The following is a 23,320-nucleotide window of genomic DNA, read 5'->3' as shown; positions in this document are numbered from 1 at the left end:
GCACCACCACTTAGCAACATCTGTAATGTTTTAAATTCAGTCAGGCTTTTGCCTTTTGGATTTTGAGGTGATATGATTGGATTCAGACATATTAAGAATTGCTGAGGCAGTCAGATCTCTGTGAGATCAGGCTAGCCTGATCTACAAAGTGAATCCAGGACAGCCAAGGCTATACAGAGAAACCTTGTCTCAAAAAAACAGAACAAAAAACAAAAATAAAAAACAAAAAAGAAAGAGAATTGCTGTATCTTCCTACTGAAGAAAAACAGAATTACATACATATATGTCTTTCCATTCCTTTTACCCAAGATAGCATAGTTTATAAATCTACCCTTGCATAATTATTTTAATTTGTTCTTAAAATCACTACTAAAATAAAAATGTATTAATTGGAAGATTATTCACCCATTAACTTTAGCATATCATTTATATTTTTATCAAATTCAGGATACCCAGGTAATTTTTTTCTGATAGCAAAATATGTTAATTAACAAAAGCCAAGTGTTTAATTTAATTTTACTTTTGTGGTGTTGGGAATTGAATTCAGGGCCTCACACATGCTAGACAAATGTTCTACCACTGAAATTCATCCCTAGTTATGGAACAGGATGATGGAATATGTTTTTCTTTTTTAAAAAAAAGATTTATTTATTTTATGTATATTAGTGCTCTATCTGCATGTGTACCTGCATGCAGAAGAGGGCATCAGATTCCAGTATAGATGGTTGTGAACCACTATGTGGTTGCTGGTAATTGAACTCAGGACCTCTGGAAGAGCAGACAGTGCTCTTACCCTCTGAGCCATATCACCAGTTCCGGCATATGTTTTTCAAACAAGACAGAAAACAGTGTGGGAAATAAATTTCTCCTGTTATTGGAGTAAGAATTAGGATGGCCTTATGGAGGAATGAGTCAATATCAACTTGTTCCTCTATCTATCTATCTGTCTGTCTGTCTGTCTGTCTGTCTGTCTGTCTTTTGAGACATGGTCTCACTAGGTAGCCCTGGCTGTCCTGGAACTCACTCTGTAGACCAAGCTGGTCTCAAATTCACAGAGCCCCTGAGTGCTAGGATTACAGAAGTGGACCACCATGTTTGGTTTGTCTTCACAAATTTTGGTGAAATTTTGAAAAATTAAGCAGGAGGCAGGTGGATTTCTGTGAGCTGGAGGCCAGCCTGGTCTATAAAGTGAGCCCAGGACAGCCACGGCTACACAGAGAAACTCTGTCTCAAAAAAAAAAAAAAAAAGAAAAAAGAAAAAAAAATTGGGCAGTTATATTTTACAGTTCTGATATTTTTCCATTTGCTTCTTTGTATGTATCTACCCATCTTAGCATGTATGAGAGACCCTGAATTCAAATTTTGTTTTTGTTTTTTTCCAGACTGGATTTCTCTGTGTAGCCCTGCCTGTCCTGGAACTTGCTCTTGCTCTGTGGACCAGGCTGGCTTTGACCTCAGATATCCAGCTGCCTCTGCCCTCGAGCACTGGGATTAAAAGTGTGCAACACTGTTCCTGGCCCTTTCTTTTTTATACAAGTCTCATTATGTAGAGCAGGCTGGCCTTGAACTCATAGCAATCCATTTGCCTCTGCCGCCCTAGTGCTTGGTTCAAGGTGTGCATCACCACACCGAGCTGTTTGTAGTTCTTTTCAGGGCTTTAGGTTTCTTTCACTGGGTGTGCTGAGTTGAGGGTCACGCTCTGGTGTTGCTGTGTGCCTCCGTTCATTCTTTTTCACACACACACACACACACACACACACACACACACACACACCCCGGTTAGTAGCATTCCAGTGTGTGAACACAGTTACTTCATCTGCTCTCCCAAGATGCCATTTGGCTTGATTCAGTTTAGGGCTGTTAAGGAGCAAAACTATCTTCTCTGGGGGCTCTGGATCTCTGTTAAGTTTGGTACAAGACACAGCCTGAGCCATGTGACTGTTGTGAGAGTGGGAGTGTAACTGGATGGGCAGTGCTCGCTCCTCAGAGGGTGGCCTCCCTGGGACTGAAGCATCATGGTTGAGGAGAGAGACCAGCAGCCCGGATCAGACACACCGCGTCCACTCCTTCTCTCGTGGGAAAGGCGTTCACGGAGGTGGGCCCTTTTCTTGTCTTTGCGGTGAGATGATGATGCGGCAGATCTGCTGGATTGATGGCAGCACAGGGCAGCCTCACCACTGCGCCTCTTTCACTGGATGTTTCTCTTTCGTCCACAGGCTTGATGCCCCTGGGAGCCTTCAATGTGGATGTGGCCTGGCCCTGGGTCACAGAGCTTAAGCCAGGTGCACCTTCTGTGCTCAGCTCCCTTCTGCATCAAGACCCCAGCACCAACCAGACCTGGTGAGTGGACGTGAGGACTAGGGTGGCCCCAAAGATGCCTGAGGTACATCCCAGAAAAGGCTGTGATATCCCACCCCATGCCCTGGGCAGCACCCACTTCACTTGATGAATGACACACAGCCAAAGAGAGAAGGGTGGTGTCTGTTCCCCAGACCAGCCTATGGAGCTCAGAGCTCCTGCCTTCTGCTCACTCAATTCCATTCATTACACTGGTGTTCAGGGAAGGGAATCTTAATCACCAAGGGGCTTTTCTGACCTAAAAGCTACATGTTCTCAACATAGGAAAGTTGGAGAGTGACAGTAAATAAATAAATACTGAAAAAGGGCTCAGCCATTGAAGTTGAGAGTGCATTGTTTTGGGGGTCATGGCTCAGAGGTACCTTGCTGTATTCACTGAGCAATCTTAATGAGGTGCTGAACCCTGAGCCTCAGTTCCTCCCCTCTGACTGATGATTTCTGGATTTCACAGGATTGCTGTGGGACTGTTTGAGGAAATGGAGCCAAAGGGTTTTCTTTACATGGGTTCTGCTCAAAATGAGCTGTGATAAGCATTGCCTTGTATCTTGAAATCGTATCTGTATTTGCTGTGGCTAAGTGAGCGCTGTCAGATCTAAGAGCACTGTGCTGGTGAGGAAGTGGTGAGACGGGCATGCATGGGAGTGTGTCAGCATCATTGCCTTGGAGAGCAGTGTGGCCATGTCTGGTGGGCCACGGACGCACAGGGGCCTTTGGCTCAGCTGCTGCACCCCGGTACCAGCTCTAGAGAGATGTGCAGGCCCATGCAAAAGAACAAACAAATGTGGTGCTTGGAATCTTACACATTCTAAACACACTCTATCCAGGGACCCCTGCTCCAGGCATATTTTGATGTGTGTGTGTGTGTGTGTGAGATGAACCCAAGGCCTTAAGAATGCTAAGCACACTCTGTTAGTGAGCTTTGTTTCTGGCCCTAATATGAAGATATTGACAGTGGCAGTGTGTGTAACATGGAAGGCCAGAAAATTGAAATAAGGTGTCATTGCATGAAATCAAAAGCAGTTCGAATCAGTGGGCGGAGTTAGCGTAGGTTCAGCCTGAAACTGGGAAATAGAATGTAAGTCATCGTTTACTCCAAGTTCTGGTGGAGCTCCTGCTGTGTGCGTGTCAGGCAATGGGAATGGAGCAGTGAGAAAAGCAGACAGAGCACCTGACCCCCCCGCCCCAAACAAACACTTTGGTTCAGGTAGTCTCCATGTTGGACAGGGCCAAAGCAGGTCGAATTTATCTTCTATAGATAAGGGGTTATGCACAGCACTGGGCCAGATCTAGACAGAGGAGAACTCGGTATGTCTGTGGCCCTTTCTGATTTCCTGTTGTCACCAGTGTGGCTTTTACAGTTGAGTTGGTTTAACCTAGGTCGTCGTCGTCTTCTTCTTCTTCTTCTTCTTCTTCTTCTTCTTCTTCTTCTTCTTCTTCTTCTTCTTTGCTTTGTCTTCTCTTTTCATGTTCTGGGGCTTGCTAAGCAAACACTCTCTCCTTAATAGTGTTGGGATAAGCTGTGTACCACCCCTCTAAATTATTTTTAAGGTATTTGCTTATTATTTATTTGCTTATTATTTATTTGCTTATAGCTATGCACTCTTAATTGAAATATCAATATTAAAATTGAAAATAGCAGGTATCTATTGACATGAATAGTTTGTAAGTCATAAAATCTCCATTGTTCATCAGTAGACTTGAGTGGTAAGGACAGATTCAATTCATTTATTCAATAAGTATTTATGGAGCATCTGTTCAATGGCAGAAAGAAATACCGGTTTAAAGCATAGAGGGAGGCCAGGGGTGGAACACACATCTTGAATCTAAGCACTCAAGAAGAAACAGGCAGAGCTCTGTGAGTTTGAGGCCAGCCTGGTCTACATAGTGCATTTCAGGCCAGCTAGGGCTACATAGTGAGACCCTGTGCTTCCCCCACCCAAATGGAATGAATATATGGCTCTTGTCCTTGAGGAGCCAATGGGCTCATGAAGGACTTGGAAAGTCTCACAGTGAAAAGAATGTTAACAGCTATGGTGGGAGCCTCTGGTACTTCCAGGAATATGAACTAAGGCCAACTTCAAGCGTCTGTGACAGGACTTGGGGTTGGGGGGCATCAAAGTTAGCATGAGGAGGGTTGAGAGAAGGGAGTCCAGGCAGAGAGAGGAGCTTGGCTAAAGCCTGGAGGCTGCCCCTATCCAGGGTGATGGCTAAGAAATGCCCACCGGCTGAGACTGAGCACCATGGAGATTAAGCTGGCAGAGGCAGGCTGCACCTTACCACCACATGGAGGCTCTGAAGAGTCAGAAGGGTTTGAAGCATGGACAGTGAGAATGTTTTGAAAAGATTTTGGCATCAGGGAGATAAATCGGAAGTTAATGTTTTAGCCAGGCATGGTGGCATATGCCTTTAATCCCAGCACTTGGGAAGTAGAGGCAGGCAGAACTCTGTGAGCACAAGGCCAGCCTGGCCTACAGAGCAAGTTCCAGGCCAGCTAGAATTGCATGATGGAATTCTGTCTCAAAAAACAAAATATTGACATTTTTTTGAGTTTTGTTTTGGTAATTTTGTACTGACATAAATCACATAAGAAAAGTGCGGCTCAATGTATGTTCATAAAACAAAGCATCTGGATAAGAACACCAGCGCAGCCGCACCTTCAACCCCAGCACTCTAGAGGCAGAGGCAGGGCACCTCTGTGAGCCTGCGGCCAGCCTGGTCTACACCGGGAGTGCCAGGACAGCCGGGACTACACAGAAGACCATGTCTCAAAAAAGCAAAACAACAAAACAAACAACAAACCAACCAACAAAAGCACCCGGAAAGTCTCCCGGGAGCCCCACGTCTGTACCTCCCCACGTCTGTACCTCCCTACTTCTGTACCTCCCCACCGAAAGTCACCTTTTGCCTGGTTTTTAACTTGATGTAAATGAGACAAACAGAGCCCACTCCATCCTGCAGCCCTCACAGCGTTAGTGTACGGTCTGAGGCTGGGGTTCTGCATGGGTGAGCAGCGCTGATGGTGAGCCTTGTGGGCCATTTCCCTGGCACATCTATTCCACAGCCAGCTGTCCTTATTTGATCAGGTCTATAAAGTGAGGTTGAGTTTGCATTTTGTTTTCCAAACTGTCTATGCCATGTAAATGACCTTTAGTCATCTGTGGCCACCTCCTGCTTCACCACCTTCGACCCCTGCTTCGCCAGTGTGTGCCTTACCAGTCCTAGGCTCACAGTGCCCCCTTTCTTAGAGACCCAAGGCCAAGGCAGATGGAGAGGGAGTATTTGTGTTTAGAGCCCTCACGAATAGAGTGCTGGGAGCCTCAGGGGCTTGTGAACACCCTGCACACCTGCTAAGGTGGAGGAGCTCAGAGGTCTGCAGAATCAGCAGGAGGACGTGGTGGAGACAGCTCTGGGTTCCGAGCCTGCGGCAGGGAGCCAGGAAACACACCCATTGGCTGGCCCAGCTCACCATAGAGAGGAACAGGTTTTTATTCATTCCCACCTCCAGGGTGAGGGTGATAGGCCCCTCTTAACTTTCATACTTTCTGAAGTATGGAGGACTGCCAGGTAGGAGAAAGCAGGAGTTAGATGAGATATCCTGCGCCCAGTCCAGGATACAAGGAACCTGGGCTGTAAGCACATTGTAGCCTCTGTCATAGCTGGCCTGTCGATCTGCGTTTAGCTGGTTTGCTAGTCAGTGAGTCAGCAAACCTGAAGGCTGTTGGCTGTAAAGGGGATGGGAGCAGCATAGACAGGCCTTAGTCCATAGAATTACAGACCTGAAATATGGGTGGCCATCTTGGATCTGCAGTGTGTGGCCTCTGTGGTGGCACACGGTGGTCTCTTGAGAACTCGTAGCCAAAGTGGGACTCATGGTTTCAGGTGGTCTGGGAAGGAGCATGGTGGTGAGCACACCGACTGTGGGGAGCAGGGTACAGGGGTGGGAATGAGCCAGTCTTAGGGAGTGTGAGGCCAGGCTTCCAGGCAGAAAGACAGCCAGCCAGAGGGCCTAACGCAGGAAAGGACCAGGACCTAAACTGTTAAAGGCTTAGAGTACACATCTGCAGGTCTTCCTCTGAGTGAGCAGTGCAGCTGTAGAGATGCAGTCAAATCCTGCCTGGCCTATGGGCTATGATGAGGGGTAAAAAAAAAAAAACAAAAAACCAAAGACCATGCCTTTAATCCCAGCACTCAGGAGGCAGAGGCAGCAGATCTGTGTGAGTCTGAGGCCAGCCTGGTCTACAGAGTGAGTTCCAGGACAGCCAAAACTGACTACACACAGAGAAACCCTTCTCAACAAAAACCAAACCAAACCAAACCAAACCAAAACAGTAACAACAAAACCAAGAGGGGTTGGGGAGGGGGTCAGTGGCAGAGCATCTGCCCAGCCTTAGGTTCAATCCTCTGCACCACCTAAAAGAAAGAAGAAAGAAAAATGTCTTGTCCTTATTCTAAACTGGGTGTGGTGAGGACCCTTTAATCCCAGCACTCAGGAGCTGGAGGCAGATGGGTCTCTGAGTTCGAGGCCAGCCTGGTCTACAGAGTTCAGGACATGCAGGGCTACACAGAGAGACCCTGACAAAAGAAAATTAGTGGTAAGAATTGAGGTGATAGAGACAGTGCCCCGTGTCTGTCCCTCCTCCTGTCTGTCCCTCTTGCTATGCTAACTTGTCCTCTAACCCCCAACAACCACATCACGACCTTTCAAAAGCACAGAACTAACCTTGTGCTTCCCCTTTACAAAGCCTCCATAGCTTCCTGTCACCACAAAGACTGTGGACTTTTATTACCAAGCCAATCTTCAGATCCTCCTCGCTACCACTCTGCTTCTCACACCAGCTAGAGGTGCTCAGCCACTCTATGCCTCAGGCCAGCCAAGCCCCAGGCCCCGAGGAGCAGTGGGAATGTTTAAGTTCACACTGTCCTCTTCACCAGTTTTCTGGACTTGGGCTGGGGACAAGAGCTTTGCAGCAAGACTGACCTCTCCTCAGGCTGTCTTCGTGAGGTTCTCCAAACCTCTAGTTCTAGGGCCAGGTGGGTCGATTGCTCCAGCCAGCTTTGCCCCTCAAGGGACCAGCGGTGTGGCTGGTGACTTCCCCGGTCCATCCCACAGGACAGGCGTCTTTGCTAAGCACCAGAGTGCTCCTAACTTCTGTAGGAGTGTGTGGGGGCAGACAGGGATTACATTTAACTGTGTCCCTGCCCGGAGCCATGGAGAAGCAGGGGCTGACTAAGTGCCTTCTCTGTAATGCTGAGTCTGCAGGCCTGGGATAGAGAGGTCTGTCTTTCCCAGGTCTGGGCTTCCTCCTCAGGCAGGGAGAGGAGGACTGGACCTGGGCAGGCAGGGAGGGGAAAGGAGCCCTCAGCCAGCTTGTCCTTGCTGTCTGCCCACCCACTCAGCCTCCTGGTAGCCAGACGCAGCTTCAACAGGAATTCAACGGCCTTGTATCGATGTGCCATGTCCACCATTCCAGATGAAATTGCTTGCCAGCCAGTAGGTAAGCCAACCCCACCTCCACGGCATGCTCCCCGGGACACCTCCCTAGGAATCTCACATAATCTCAGCCCAAGCCATTCCAATCACTGTCCTGCCTATCCACCCTGACCATCCCTCCCCCATGAGCCTTGAACCCCAATGCCCAGACTCACGCCATGCACCTAGCCCAGCCTGCTTCCCCCGATATGTCCTAACAACCAATCAATACTCACTAACATGTGCCTGACGCCGTGTTAACTAATAGATTCACATGTCTCTGTGTGTGATACATGTCGATGGGGATGCAGACGTGTGGAGGCTGGAGGCTGACATTGGGAATCTTCCTGGATCTCTGTCCCTAGATATGTGTTCAGGTCCAGCAGCCAGCCACGTGCCCCCAGCTCAGGCCTCACAGGCTCCTCCAGCCTCCTGCCCCCTCCACTCCCGCCCCTGCACGGGCCAGGTGGCAGTCATTTTTGAATTCCCGTCCCTGGTGTCAAGGCTGCATACCAGGGTTTTTGTTGAGATGGTAAATGGGGTTGGGACAAGGGCTGCATCCTGGCATTCCCCAGCTACTCAGGTCCCCCAGCTCCAGCTTCTAGAGGCTGCTGACGTCAGCAGCCCTGTGCTTCAGACCTTGGCTTGGTGGTTGCCTCCCAGAATGCCTTCCCTGCTGTAACTGTTTCAGAGAACATCTATATGCCAGAGGGCAGGCACCAGGGAGTGACAGTGGCCCGGAACCACCATGGTGTTTTGGTGAGTACACAGACAAGAGGACAGGGAGCCTTGGGGAGGCAGGTGTTGGTTGGCCCCTGTGGGTAAATGGTGATGTTGCCAATCCTATTGCTTCGCTGTCATCTCTCTATGGTCTGACCATCTACATGGATGCCAAGTCTGATCCAGCCACCCACTGACTGCACTTCTGACTCTAGCAACTGACTCCTGACCCTGAGGAGTGAGGCAGCTGTGCCTCTGTCCTCTGACTGTTTGAGCCACTGTGTTCTGGAGTGGGGGTGACAGTGGAGCTGACTCAGCCTGCCTGATCCTTCCCTTCTCTCCTCTCCCCAGGTATGCATTCAGGTACGAGCCCGGAAGCTCCGAAGCCTTAACTCAGAGCTCACAGGTGCCTGCAGCCTACTGACCCCCAACTTGGACCTCCAGGCCCGAGCCTACTTCTCTGACCTTGGTAAGGACTGGGAATTCTTTGGCCTTCGACAACCATAAAGGGATCCAAGGAGAAACGCCAGCTCACAACAGAAGCAGACAGTCACTAAGGCTCAGAATCGGACAAGGAGGCTCAGGGTCCTGTCAGGGCAAAGTTCATGATGGCTCCAGGGCAGGCAGCAGTGCGTGGAACTCTCTTAATGTCTTTTGTGTCTTCTCTGTATGTTTCTTAAAGAAGGATTCCTGGGTCCAGGTGCATGTGTGGACTCCGGCGGCTACTACAAAAGCAAAGGAGGTGGCACAAAGGAGAATAAGAAATCAGCCAGGAGACGCCGGGCAGTGGAGAAGGGAGAAGATGACAAGCAGGACGAGGAGGAAGCTGGTGAGAAGAGGCAGACCAGGGGCCTCCATAATGAACCCCCAAGATCCCAGGGGCCTCTGGGATCAAGGTGTGTTCAGATCTAGAAGGTGGGGAAGTGGCCAGGTCCTATAGGTATGGCAGGTTCCACCTCTGACTCTTCACTTTTTAAAAATATTTATCTGTTTGTATGTTTGTGTGTGGGTGTGGGTGCATGCATGTGCCAAACACATCTGTGTCACAGCACACGTGTGCAGGTTAGAGGACAGCTTGGAGGAGATAATTCTCTCCCTCTTCTATGTAAGTTTCAGGGAATCAAACTCAGGTCACCAGCGTTGGCATCATGCTCCTCTACCAGCCGAGGCTTCTCACTGGCCCAACTCATCTTAGAGGTGGGGAAACTGAGGCCCCCCAAATAGGGATGATTTCCATAGTTGTCAAAACCATGTTGTAGATCTCTCTTTGCCTTTATGGTAAGAATAACCCACCTTGAATCCCAGCACTCAGGAGGCAGAGGCAGACGGGTTAGTTCAAGGCCAGCCTAGTCTATAGAGTGTCAGGACAACCATGGCTACACAGAGAAACCCTGTCTCAGGGGGTTGGAGGCCAGGAAGGAGAGAGCTCCATTCGGGAGCTTACTCCTGCCCAGAATCTCATAGCTCACCTGCCCCTTTACCCTGACCAGGCACTGAGATCGCTATTGTCCTGGACGGCTCAGGAAGCATTGAACCCCAAGACTTCCAAAAGGCCAAAGACTTCATCTCCGACATGATAAAGAACTTCTATTTGAAGTGCTTTGAGGTGGGCCTCGTTGAGGGCTGAGTTCTCTCACCTGTCATGTATCTGTGTCTATGCAATGGCTTCAGAAGAGCCTCCCTCCCTTTATTTTCTCACAGCTCTCCAGGTAATTGAGCCGAGCTCAGCGGGTGACTCTTCTGTCATTTTGCCGAGAGCTTCCAGACAGCTCCAGGCACCTCTTGCTTTACTAGGGATGGAAGCCTGAGGTGGCGCTACTTACTCGTGGTAGCCGTTAATGCCCCAGTACATGCATTTGCTGATGTCCCCACCCAAAGAAAGCCACGTGGCCCATCCTGCAGTCCATATAGAGGGGTTGTCATGGGGACGTGGATTCAAGGAGAAATCACTCTCCTCCACCTGTGTCTGACTGGGGATTTCCCTTTGAATTAGAGTGGATGAGCGCTTTCTTCCTGAGTTTCCGGGAGCAACCCTCTCGGGGAAGGGGTGTCTATGGGGCAGTCTGACAACCCCTCAACCTCACTCTGCTCTACAGTGCAACTTCGCCCTGGTGCAGTACGGGGCTGTGATCAAGACTGAGTTCAATCTTCGAGACAGCCGTGACGACGCTTTGGCCTCCCTTGCCAAAGTTCAGAGCATCGATCAAGTGGGGAGTGTTACTAAGACTGCCTCAGCCATGAAACACGTCCTGTGAGTGGGATGCCTGCCGGAGGCCCAGTGTCTGGAGGAGCGGCTAGGCACAACTGTGGGAGGAGGGGGGTGGGGTGCTGAAGGGGCTGTGCAGGATGACAGCCCAGGACTGTCCTTCTGCTATTCTCCCAAGGACTTCCTGCCATTAGCTGTCCAGGGGTGCCTGGAGAAGGCTGCTGGGCTCAGATCCTAGCTGTTCGTGCGTGGTCTTGGGCTACTTAACCTTCTGTGCTTTGTTTCCTCACTTCTAGCATGAAGATAGCACAAATTCTTGCTTCTTAGGGTTTTGTGAGGATTAAATAGTTAATTTACAATATGTACAATATTTATAATAGTGCCTGGTGCATACGTACCATCGAAACCAGGCATGGTGACACATGTCTGTAATGACAGCACTCAGGAGGCTGCAAAGTTGTCCCTCAAAACCCCAAAAGTGAGTTTGAGGTCAGCCTGATCTATATAGCTAGTTCCAGGGTAGCCAGGGCTACAGAGAGAAGCCTTGTTTCAAAACAAACAAACAATAAACAAAAATCAAACCAAACAAAAAAACGTGAGAGTACAAATTTTTATAGAAGTAAAATAAAAAGCAGGCATCACGTGCTCTTTTGACGTAAAGGTCCATACTGTGTACCCATGAGGGTCAGACACAGTGCTCTTACTGTGGGGAGCAGGAGAGGGCGAAGCACATCTGTGTGGCTTGTGCCTTGCTGTGTGCATAAGGGCCAAGTCCACCCTCTTCTGGGCCTTTGATCCCCATCTGGAGAGCTCGTTAATACTCCAATTCAAGCAGATCAATGAATCAAAGCTTGCCCAGAGCCCAGACAGCCCTTTTGGAAGACTATCTCCATTCTCTCTCCTGTTAAGAGACAGCATCTTCACTCCAAGCGGTGGCTCCAGAGAAAAAGCGTTGAAGGTCATGGTGGTGCTCACTGATGGTGACATATTTCAGGACCCTCTCAGCCTTACAACTGTCCTCAACGACACAAAGATGCAGGGTGTGGTGCGCTTTGCCATTGGGGTAAGAGCCAAGAGCTGGGAGGTAAGCCTGACTCCGGATAGCCCTGGTGGGGGAGGAGCCAGTGGAGACTTCTGGAGGCAGCATATCTAAGCCCTTTCTGTTCACAGTCACTTCTCTTCACTTGGCACCTGGTCTTACATGCTCCGCTCTTGTTGGGTCCTACAGAAGGCTCATCCTGAGGTCGGCATAGCTCACTGGCTGAGCAGGATGGGAAAACCATACAAAGGTGCCTAGGGAGTCTGCTGTGCCAGGTCCTGGTAGCTAACATGACCAGCTGGCCCTGTGTACAGGGAAGGGCCATTGGGCTATATAGGCAGAGGGTTCAGCATGCAGGAGGATGCAACGAGAGCCAGGTGTGTCGGGAACACACTGCCAAAGGCAGAGCTTTGTTAGGGGTGAAGGACACTGAGCAGGGAAGGAGACGGTGATGGATCACTCACTGACTGGCGTCTTCATATAGGTGGGCGATGCGTTCAATAAAAGTAAGACTTACAGAGAACTGAAACTAATTGCCTCGGACCCCAAAGAGACCCACACTTTCAAGGTGAACAACTATGGAGCTCTGAATGACCTCCTGCTGGATCTGCAACAAAGCATCATCTATATGGAAGGTGAGGGCTCCCACAGGTCTTGTGAGAGCCCCTCAGCGTTCAGCAGGTGACCCTTCCCAAGGCCACTCTCCCTGACTCTGCCCACCTCCCTGAGCCACAGCTACTAATCTCTACAATGGCATTGGCACCTCAGGTCCTCCTCAGCCCCCGAATCTATGAAAATCTGCTGGACCAATGGTGCAAAAGCAAGTAAGACTAGGACAAAGTCCCAACCCTTTACAGATGAGGAGACAGAAGCCCAGTTCTTGCTTAAACTCAACCTGAATCTCCACTCTCAGCTCAATGCAGCATTTCACCAAAGATCCATCCCTTTGTCCCCTTCTGGACATACCTCACCCCTGCCTCTTGGCACAGAGTGTCTTACAGACTTCTTGGCTTCCAGGTGCAGTTGGAGATGCCCTTCAGTATCAAGTGGCACAGACTGGCTTCAGTGCCCAGATCCTGGACAAGGTTTGTGGCCCACTCAACACCAGCAGGATCCCAAGATGTGCCACCACGGGGGAGTGAGGGGCTCCTGGCTCATAGTTACCGTGTCGAAGGCTCTCCGGAGGAGCCACTTCAGAAACAAACTGTCTGCTCACTTTCCCTAGCTGGACCGCTGAGTTAGACAGAAGAATGGCGAGTTTATTCTAGGAGTCACTGTGCACACTTAAAGGACTGGGGCATTATCTTAGCTCTGAGTACAGAGAATCAGCCTTGGTGGCAAGCCCTTGAGATGTGTCAGGAAAACATGCAGTTTGGCAAAGTTCAGCTTTGCCCCGTGTGGGGAGAAGAGGAAACAGAGGAGGAAAAAGGAAAGGGTCAACAGATGGCGCCCTCACTCACTGGGGCTCTGTGCAGGTGAGAGCTGAAGTCAGTCACCCCAAAGCCTTTGTACCTCTTCCTCCCCATAGCACATGCTGCAGTCACTGCACCTTCATGCTCAGGTGGCCCAGAAGACAAATGGGAGCACCATCTAAGCCAATCGTACATTAAAAAATGCTCAATATCGCATAATAATATCGATTACAGGCATGGTGGCGATGCCTATAATCCCAGCACTCAGGGAGGCAGAGGCAGGCCAGCCTCTGTGATTGTAGGCTGCCAAGGCTACCCAGAGAAACCCTGTCTCGAACGAACAAACAAACAAACAAACAAACACAAAAACCTCACCGTCTGGGTCCCAGGGTGCCTTCTGGAACTCTGGCTGCACAGCAGACAACTGAGCAGAAAACCAGAATTCGCCATCTTCCTTCCTGACCATGGAAGGCCCTCTTTGTCTAGGAAGTCTTGCTTCTCTGGCCCTTGGGTCCCTCCGGCTCACTTGGTGCCCTCTGGGTCCTCTGCAGGGGTGGCTGCTGCTTGGCACTGTGGGGGCCTTTAACTGGTCTGGGGGCGCGCTCCTCTACGACACACAGAATGATCGGGGCTGCTTTCTAAACCAGACCAAGGAGGACTTTGGAGCTGCTCAGTACAGCTACCTCGGTAAGCGCAAGGCCTGGTGGGCTAGACGGGACTAGGGTGGGGCCTGCAGCCGGGGCCAGGTAGGTAGCTAGAAGAAAAGGGCGGGAGGGTGGGACGAGGGCGGAGCCTGGATGGAAAGGCGGAGTCCCGAGTGCAAGGAAACCTAGCAAAGGGATAGAGCGTCAGGGTGGGGCCTGGAGGTTGGGCGACGGACAAGAGTAGTACCTGTAGCCTTCGGGAGCGGCTTGGGGGCCTGGAAGTTAACCCAGGGACAATTTAGTCTGGGATACGGAGGTTACCTGCGGGTACGCACATTAGGATTCTTGGTAGAGTCGGGCTAGCGTCAGTCTCATGGGTCATCAGGCCATCAGACCTCAGTCAGTGACACAGGTTGAGAATTAGGGATGGAGACAGGGTGGCCTTGGGACTCAATAAGAGGACGTTGGGACGTCTCTGTTAATAACGCTAGTGAGTACTCCTCCCCATCTTTCGCCCTGGCCCTCCCGTAGAGTGCACCTGTGCTGAAGGGGTGGCGTGTCCCACGTGTGGGACACGCATGCAGCAGTGGGTGCAGTGTGGGAACACATGGCTGGGAAGGCGTTGCAGGGAGAGGCTGAGGTGGGAGCCGGAGTTTGCAGCCACACCACTCTCACCCAGGTTATTCACTGGCGGTGCTGCGCAAGGCCAGTAGCTTGTCCTACGTGGCGGGGGCTCCAAGGCACAAACACCGTGGGGCTGTGTTTGAGCTCCAGAAGGACAGAGAGGCCACTTTTGTGCGACAGATGGAGGGAGAGCAGGTACCCCCTGGAGAAGTCCTCTGTCTACCATGGGGGGCCCTGAGGTCCTAGGGAGAGGGGTGGGCCCGCCCTGGGCAAGGCGAAGGCCTGGGTGTAATTCATGGCTGCTCAAGGGCTCCCTCTGTGGAGACTCAGCTGTTCACCCCTAACCCCTATGACACCAGAGATCAGACTGATCTGGAACAGCCCTAGCTGGATGCTCCAGGAGGGGCACAGCTGTGGCTTTAGCTGTGGGAGGGTGGGAAGGGGCCCTCCCCCATGCTCAGGAGTGCTGAGTTCTTTCTGGGCTGTAGATGGGGTCCTACTTTGGCTCTGAACTGTGCTCTGTGGATATCAACATGGATGCGATCACAGATATTCTGCTGGTGGCGGCTCCATTTTACCACATCCGTGGAGAAGAAGGCAGAGTCTATGTGTACCACGTGCGTGAGCAGGTGAGTGTTCAGCCTCCAAACGGTGGACGGTGATTGTGGGTGTTCGGGGTGTATGGCTGTCCCCTGTCCTACCTGGGTGATTGTTGGTGCCATCTGTCACAGTTGCCCAGGAGGCAGAACACTTGCCTGGGCTCATCTGTTTCTCACGGTAACTATGGCGGTGGCTCTCGTTCTCACACGGCCAGTGAAGAGGACGGGAACAGTGAGCTTGCTCAGGCTTTCCCTGCAAGGGTGTGGGAGAGTGCCACTGGACCCTGAGCTTCTCTATTGCTAATGTATCCATGAGTGGGGACAGAGGGCAGGCTCCAGGTCCTCGACGGCAAGACAGAAAGACCCTGGCTCTCCTACAGGCTCAGAGACTCCTGCTGGAGATAGGGAACCAGTGAGGGGGCGTGCCCTCTGTGTGGTCCTGGAATAGTTGTCCTACACACTGTCTTGGGAACTGACGTGTTGGTTCACTTTGCAGGGTGCTTCCTTCCCCTTGGCATTCACTCTGAGTGGGTACCCTGGGCTCACCAGTAGCCGCTTCGGCTTTGCCATGGCAGCTGTGGGCGATATCAACCAAGATAAGTTCACAGATGTGGCCATCGGGGCCCCTCTGGAGGGCTTTGAGGCAGGCGATGGGGCCAGCTACGGCAGCGTTTACATCTACAATGGACACTCGGGTGGCCTGCGCGCTAAACCTTCCCAGGTGACTCACAGGCTCTCTCCTGCGTCTTCTCTGGGGGGGTCAAACCTCCCACAGACAGAATGAGCTAAGCCCGAAGGCAGCCTTGGTCTAAGTTCTGGGCCAGCCCCCGGTGGTGGAGAATGCCGGTGAAGGCAGGAGGCCACCAGGGTTAGGCTGACCATCGACTCACTTCAGGGCCCCTCTCTGTCTCTTTTCCTCCGGTTCTTACCTCCATCCAGCATGGTCTGGCTCCTCGTCCCCTCCACCCCCGCATCCGCTTCCTAGCACCTCCCCCAAGTGGTCACTAGGTCTCTTACACATCTTAGTCCATAGCCTGTTAGTCGCCACATCCTAATGATTTGGCTCTGTTCCCCACCCCGCCACATGTGCCACACACACACACACACACACACACACACACACACACACACACATACACACCACGGCATCCTCCCCTGGGCCCCATCTTTCACCTCCAGTCCATCTTCTCCCTGTGCCTCCAGGGATGCTTCTAAATTGTGCTCCTGATGAGGTCACTTCTTCAGAACCACATCCCACATCAAACCTCCTTTGCACTCATAGTCCCTTACCTCCTTCTACCCCACCCAACCTCAGCACCACCAAGCCTTCACTGTGTCCTCAGAGGGCTCTGCTCTTCCCCCCCGCCCCCGCCCCAGTTCCATTCCTTGCCTTCAGAGCTCCACCCGGATGTCTCTTCCTCAGAGACAGTTCACCACCAGGGTGGGGAGGTGGGTGACTGCTAAGGACTAGAAGGTGAAACTTTTATCTTCCTCCCAGCGGATCAGAGCTTCCTCTGTGGCGTTGGGACTCCACTACTTTGGCATGTCTGTGTCCGGTGGTTTAGATTTCAATGGAGATGGCCTTGCTGACATCACAGTTGGCTCTCGGGACCAGGCAGCAGTGTTCCGGTAGGGGTCTTCTCTGTCTTTTTGTGACTCAAGTCCCAGCCTCACCCCTTGTTTTACACTCAGTGAGTCCTACAGATTCCAGGCACCAAGGGAGGGAGGAAGTGTGGAGATGGGGCACAGCTTCTGGGGACTGCCTAGGTTAGTTTGCTCCTCAGCTCTCAACAGGATGGCTTTGGGTGGCTATGGAATTTAAGTCCCAACTTTCTTATCCACAATTGGGAATAATGACAGTGCCTGCCTCACAGGGGCGGGAGGATTGTGTGAGGAAGTACTCAAGGAAGGTAGCATAGTTAAGGGAGGCAGCATCCTGTGATTTTCAGAATACCTCTCCTATCATTGCTTAGTCCTATCATTGAGCCTCTCCACACAATGATAGGACTAAGCAGCCTTAATTTAGTGTATCAGGAGCCACAAAGCGGCACTGGAAATACCGAGCAGTTCTCGGTCCTGTGGCTACAGCCCCTGTGTGCCCATCCTGTGTTCCATCCTGTTGCCTGCTCACCAGCATCTCCAAATGGGGCACTTATACCTCTCCCCTTCCAACTCCAGGCTGCCCCTCCCTCAGGCTCCAGTTTCAGCAAACGGTACTCTATCACCCATTTAGAGAGTGATGATTAGAGTCAGGTCTGGCCCTGTTGGCTTGGGCCTGTGGCCTCAGCTACTCAGGAGGCAGAGGCAGGTGGATCACCAGCTCAAGGCTACAGAGGACAAAAGCTTTCTGTAGGCCTCTTCATCCTTCCTCCATCATCCTAGCTAGGTTTTGTTGTTGTTGTTGTTGGCTTTGAATTCAAAACATCTCCAAGCACAAGGAGCTGTCACGGCTTGACAGGACCACCGCGTAGACTTTCCCATGCTCTCTTGATGTGATCCCTCTACTACTGCTTAAAACCTCTCAGTGTGGCCCAGTTTGGTGACACATGCCTGTAATCCCAACACTCAGGGAGGCAGAGGCAGGCAGATTTCTGTGAGTTTGAGGCCAGCCTGGTCTACAAAGTGAGTCCAGGACATCCAAGGCTACAAAGAGAGACTCTGTCTCAGAGAAAAGCAAAAACAAAATACCCGTCAATTGTGGCTCCCACTTTGAGTAAAAATTCAGTTCTTTGTCTTGACCTACAGTGCTATCTGTGACTGGTCCTGCCCACCTCCTGTCCCCAACTCTTGTCCCCACTGTCTATTTCAGTGATTATGTTCCGGTCTCCTGACCTTTGCATTTCTCAGACAAACCAGCCTCATCCTGCCACAGTTTTTTCACTAGCTGTGTTTTTCGCCTGGGGTGCTTCCCTCAGACCTTCTCTCAGTTCCCTCAGAGCTGACCTTTTCTTGTTAATGGCTTCACTTTCAAGGCCTCCTTATCAGGAAGAACATTCTGACCACCCATCTAAGTGGCCTCCATTTCTATCACCTTATTCTGTTACATCACTAGGATCTTGTATTTCCCTATTCCTGCTTCTTTCCGGTTGTCTACTTCCCCATGGGAGCAAAGCCTCCCCTTTTCCCTCTTGCTGTGCTAATATATCCTGAGGTCTCAGTGCACCCTTGCGTGTTGGAGATGTTGACTGTGACAGAATGTGCTCACTTCTCATGGGCCTCTTTGCTGTCTTTAGCTCACGACCTGTGGTTAACCTGACTGTATCTATGACCTTTACCCCTGATGCGCTGCCCATGGTCTTCACCGGAACAATACATGTGGAACTGTGTTTTAAAGTTGACTCCTCAGGCACAGCCTCTGAGCCAGGTAAGGGCTGCCTGATGGGGCATTCTGGGGCTGTAGTCTTTCCTGATTGGCTTTAGGGATGGCAGTAGTTCCTTCCCTGGAGCCTGGCTCCTGAGTCCTTAGTTCGGTTGAATGTGGTGACTGAAACCAATGAGCTGAGTTCAGAGCCATGTTGGGAGGAGGGGTGCTTTTGAAACAATGTCCAGAAAGGCATCGGCTGCCCATCTTCTCCTGCTGTTCCCTGCCTGATCACTGCAGGGCTCCCAGAGGCACACTCCCTTTCTCCAGAAGAACCTGCTGGGGTCCTAGCTGCTCTTCCACTCAGAAGGAAGAAGGCCAGAGGGAGGAGGGCATACCTGTCACAGCCCAGTGTCCAGGGCCAAGAGCTCCCTCCCAGCAGCCTTCCAGCAAATCTCAAGGTTTAAACCTCATGAACAATCCTAGTCATGAAGTCCTCTTGGGTGAGGGTCATGACCAACCTCAAGGGTAGGAAAAAAACAAAACAGAACAGAAAATGAAACTAGGTTCCATCTTCCAGAGGACTCTAGCTTGTGTCAGGTTGGCATGAAACCAGCCAGCACACCTGCCTCGGGCCTCTTTGCCTAAGGAAGGTTGGATTCAACCCAGAGAGTGTGCTGAACACCGAGGGACCCTGGCCAGGTCTACCAGAAAACTAGAGGGGTGGGAAATCACTTTCAAAATGATGATGAATAGCCAGGCTTAATCCCAGCACTGGGGAGGCAGAGGCAGGTGGATCTCTGTGAATTCAAGGCCAGCCTGGTCTTCACAGCAAGTTCCAGGCTGGAGCTATATGGTGAAACCCTCAAAAAAATGGGGACACGTTCATCAGGGCTCACAGAACCTCGTCAGGCTGGGGCTCTCTGCCCGGGCCTTTCCCTTCCCAGCCTCATCAGTCTGGTCTTCGACCACAGGCCTTAGAGACATGTCACTCAACTTCACGGTGGAAGTGGATGTGAGCAAGCAGAGGCAGAGGCTACAATGTGCAGGCATCAGCTGTCAGAGCTGCCTCAGGAAGTGGAGCAGAGGAGCCTCTCTTTGCGAACACTTGGAGCTCATCCCCACGGAGGAGGTGAGTAGAGAGTGCAGACAGCGACCCGGAGAAGTTATCTGCCATGCTGGAGCCTCTCCACACAATGATAGGACTAGGCAGCCGTAATTTAGTGTATCAGGAGCCACAAAGCGGCACTGGAAATACAATCCTGCCAGAAGTCCACACTAAACAAGCTTGGGCTGTTGCATGGATCGTGGATACTGCACACATTGTGCGCGCTCTGCATGTGTGGGGCCCCATGTTTAGTCCACTGGGAAGGAAGGAACTAAGGAAGCAGGGAGAAAGCGGAGGAGAAAGGAAGGCATCTACCAGAATTGAGCATAGACAGCATCACTGAGCTTCCTAGAGACGGGATGAAGAGGGGAATGGCTTCAGTGTGTTATCTACTCCTAGTAACTGTAGGCTGAAGGGCCTTTCAAGAATCCACATCAGGAAAATGGACAATTAAGAGGCAGGACTTGAGGGCTGGAGAGACAGTTCAGTGGCTAAGAGTACTGATTACTCTTCCAGAGGACCCAGGTCTGACTCTCAGCACCCACATGGTGGCTCACAACCATGTGTGACCCCAGTTCCAGGGACTCCGATGTCCATGAAAACAAAATACCCATACACATAAAACAAACGAATGGACATACACACATAGCTTTAACAGGCAGAACTAGAAAGACAGTGTTATTTTTAAAGGTTATTTAAAAAGAGAAATCTTGCTGAAGCTATTGAGAGCGATGGTTTAAAAAAAAAAGTGGCCTCGTTGGAATTGAGAGTGGAACAGGTCTTAGAACTTTGGACTGCATGGACCATTTACTTCAGAAGACAAACTCACGGATTCTGCTTTGAATCCTGCTCTGTTACTTGGCTTAGGAAAGTTTCTAAAACATCTATGGCCCTCTAAAAATAACAGCAGAGAGCTAGAGAGATGGCTCAGAGGTTAGAAGTGTACATTGCTTTTGAAATTGTTTCCCAGCACCACATTAGGGGGCTTGTGACGCCAGATCCAGAGGATCCAATACATCTGGCCTCCTTAAGCACCAGCACTCTGCACAAATGCCCATCCCACATGTACGTAACTAAAATAATAAAATAAATCTCAAAAACATAAATGCCTAATTCTATTTTACCAGGCAGTCAGCTCTTTGCTCTCGTGTCCAGTGCTTTTACTATTTGTTTCTCCTGCACTCCTCAGTGTGTGTGTGGAGGGCAGACAACCTGTGGGGGTCAGCTCTCCCTATCGGGTTCTGGGGATTGATCTCAGGCTGTCAGGCTCGGGAGCCACTCCTTTACGTACTGAGCCATCTTGCCAGCCCTCAGTGCGCTTATTCTGACCAGAAGGCTCATTTTATTTTATTTATTTTTTAAGATTTATTTATTTATTTATTTATTTATGCAACATTCTGCCTGCACACTAGTTCTTACTATAGGTGGTTATGAGCCACCATGTGGTTGCTGGGAATTGAACTCAGGACCTTGGGAAGAACAGCCAGTGTTGTTAACCTCTAAGCCATCTCTCCAGCCCCAGAAGGCTCATTTTAGCAGAGTGTAGCAAATGGCCTCCTCCACCCATTTCCTATTTTCAGTTTTTACCCTTCAATTCTCCTCCACGCTGGTTGGAGATCTTAATTCACACGTGGCTACAGCTCGCCCCCCTCCCCTGATCCTGTTTGCCCTCTACATAAACTCTAAGCTAGAATCCCTTTGTGACTGGAGTGAGAACCATAAAGAGGCTTGAGACCCAAGGGTGGGGCAGATTGGAGAAACTTTGCTAAAGCTCTTGGTGGCTTGCTTGAGGGACATCTCCCCTCTGCCCAGACCTTTGGAAGATTTCTAGGTCATCACTGTCACTATTTATTTTTCCTTGGCCTCTTCTTTACACCCACCTCTGACCTTGCCTCCTGCCCCACCCACAGCTTTGTGAAGAGGACTGCTTCTCTAACATCACTGTCAAGGTCAGCTACGAGTTCCAGACTCCTGGACAAAAGAGGGATCTCCCCGACCCCATCCTCGACTATTACAAGAAATCCTCTGCCATCTTCCAGGTGACTCCACCCCCAGGAAGGACTCAAGCGTCTTGCTCCCCTAACTTCAAAGATGGCTAGAGTTGTGAGCGAGGGAATTCAGACTGTCAGTGGGGAAGTGCAGCCCCGAGGTGGCTGCTGTTCATTGCTCACTGGGGGATAGCAGGTCTCCAGATATTGCCCTGGGCTTGTTCACCAATGTGCTCCCTCCATGCTTAGTGACACACGTGGATATACTGTGCACTGGAGCTCTCACTTTGCATGGTCTCTGAGGATGGTGGTGGTGGGTCCCTTGTGGGGGCTAACTGGAGCTGTCCTTCCATGAGCTGCAGACAGGAAACCCTTGGACACGCTTGCTCAGGCTCTCCTCGGAGCCTTTATGCTGAGGTGTCTGGCTCAGCAAGCCTGCACCTCCCTCTACGCTGGCACCCATCAGTGCATCTGGGACAGGCAGGTAGTTCACAGAAACTCCTTCATGACCAAAGAAAAATAAGGGAGCTGAATTTTCTAATCCTGTCATACCTAAGGTGATCTGTCCTTCCTCAGAGTACTCATCAGTCTTCATCTACAGAGCAGAGAAAGATCACCAGGGAGAAAAAAAGCCATAACAAGACTACAAGGAAGTAGTAGTTGGGGTGGGTGTGGTTGACATTCTAATTCCAGTATTCAGGCAGCACAGACTGAAGCAGATCTTTGTGAGTTCTAAACCAGTTAAGTCTACCCAGCAAGTTCCAGGCCACACAGGGCTACACAGTGAGGCCCTGTCTAAAAACAGCAATACAAAGAATTCTCATTTGATAGTAAGTTCCAGATCTGCTACCGCTTCACCCCCATGCTCAGTGCGTACTCCCTAAAAACAAGGCCATTCTTGGCCACTGAGCGGTGGATGAAATCAGAATTACACTGATGGAATGCTGCTAGCCACTCCACAAGTTTATTCATGTTTTGCCTGATATCCCAGGAACTTGCTTTTTAGCAAAAGAAAAATAGTTCTGGAGGTGTAGCTCAGTCGATAGAGTACTTGCCTAGAACACACGGAGGCTTAAGTTCCATTCTTTACACGCAATAAAACTAGGCCTGCTGCAGCACATGACTATAATCCCAGAATTCAGGAGCTAGAGGCAGAAAAACAAATTCAACATCATCTGCATCGATGGCTGAACAGTGAGTTCAAGGCTGGCTTGAGCTATATGATACCCCTTATCAGTCAATCAATACTAAATTAAAATAAACAAATCTAGGATTTTTATTGTCATTTATCTTAGCTATTTTGAATTTAGAGTGATTGACTTATGTCTTTCCTTGTCTTCATATTTATTTATTTTAAATTTTCTTTTTTTATTTCTTTTTTAAAAATTTTATCTATTTATTTTACTTTGATTTATTTTTATTTTTATTTTTTTATTTTTTTAAGACAGGGTTTTTTCGGGCTGGAGAGATGGCTCAGAGGTTAAGAGCACTGGCTGTTCTTCCAAAGGTCCTGAGTTCAATTCCCAGCAACCACATGGTGGCTCAGAACCATCTATAGTGAGATCGGGTGCCCTCTTCTGGTGTACATGCAGGCAGAACACTGTATAAAGAATAAATAAAAATGTTTAACAAAAAAAAAAAAAAAAAAAAAAAGACAGGGTTTTTTCATGTAGCTCTGGATGTCCTAGAACTCACTCTGTAGACCAGGCCAGCCTTGAACTCACAGAGAGCTGCTGCCTCTGCCTCCAGAGTGCTGGGATTAAAGGCATGTTCCATCACCAACAGGCAAAGATGTATTTATTTATGTATATTATGCATATGAGTGCTCTGTCTTCATGCAGCCACATGCCC

General features: G+C 50.2%; 1 protein-coding gene across 1 annotated transcript in view; it reads left to right on the top strand.

Annotated features, from left to right (window-relative positions):
* Nucleotides 1–23,320, top strand: part of Itgae (integrin subunit alpha E) — a 55,785-nt gene that overhangs the window by 10,084 nt on the left and 22,381 nt on the right. Inside the window, exons 2-19 of the mRNA XM_060387333.1 lie at nt 2,217–2,340; nt 7,756–7,853; nt 8,520–8,587; nt 8,900–9,017; nt 9,231–9,377; nt 10,039–10,154; nt 10,645–10,799; nt 11,664–11,817; nt 12,278–12,428; nt 12,811–12,878; nt 13,757–13,892; nt 14,529–14,668; nt 14,962–15,102; nt 15,569–15,793; nt 16,571–16,701; nt 18,306–18,436; nt 19,348–19,505; nt 21,392–21,520. Of these exons, the coding sequence (XP_060243316.1) occupies nt 2,217–2,340; nt 7,756–7,853; nt 8,520–8,587; nt 8,900–9,017; nt 9,231–9,377; nt 10,039–10,154; nt 10,645–10,799; nt 11,664–11,817; nt 12,278–12,428; nt 12,811–12,878; nt 13,757–13,892; nt 14,529–14,668; nt 14,962–15,102; nt 15,569–15,793; nt 16,571–16,701; nt 18,306–18,436; nt 19,348–19,505; nt 21,392–21,520 (2,390 nt within the window). The remainder of the gene's footprint in view (nt 1–2,216; nt 2,341–7,755; nt 7,854–8,519; nt 8,588–8,899; nt 9,018–9,230; nt 9,378–10,038; nt 10,155–10,644; nt 10,800–11,663; nt 11,818–12,277; nt 12,429–12,810; nt 12,879–13,756; nt 13,893–14,528; nt 14,669–14,961; nt 15,103–15,568; nt 15,794–16,570; nt 16,702–18,305; nt 18,437–19,347; nt 19,506–21,391; nt 21,521–23,320) is intronic.

The sequence above is a fragment of the Meriones unguiculatus genome, chromosome 7, assembly GCF_030254825.1.
Source record: "Meriones unguiculatus strain TT.TT164.6M chromosome 7, Bangor_MerUng_6.1, whole genome shotgun sequence".
Taxonomy (NCBI): domain Eukaryota; kingdom Metazoa; phylum Chordata; class Mammalia; order Rodentia; family Muridae; genus Meriones; species Meriones unguiculatus.
The sequence above is the reverse complement of the archived record's forward strand: the minus strand, read 5'-3'. Positions and strand labels throughout refer to the sequence as shown.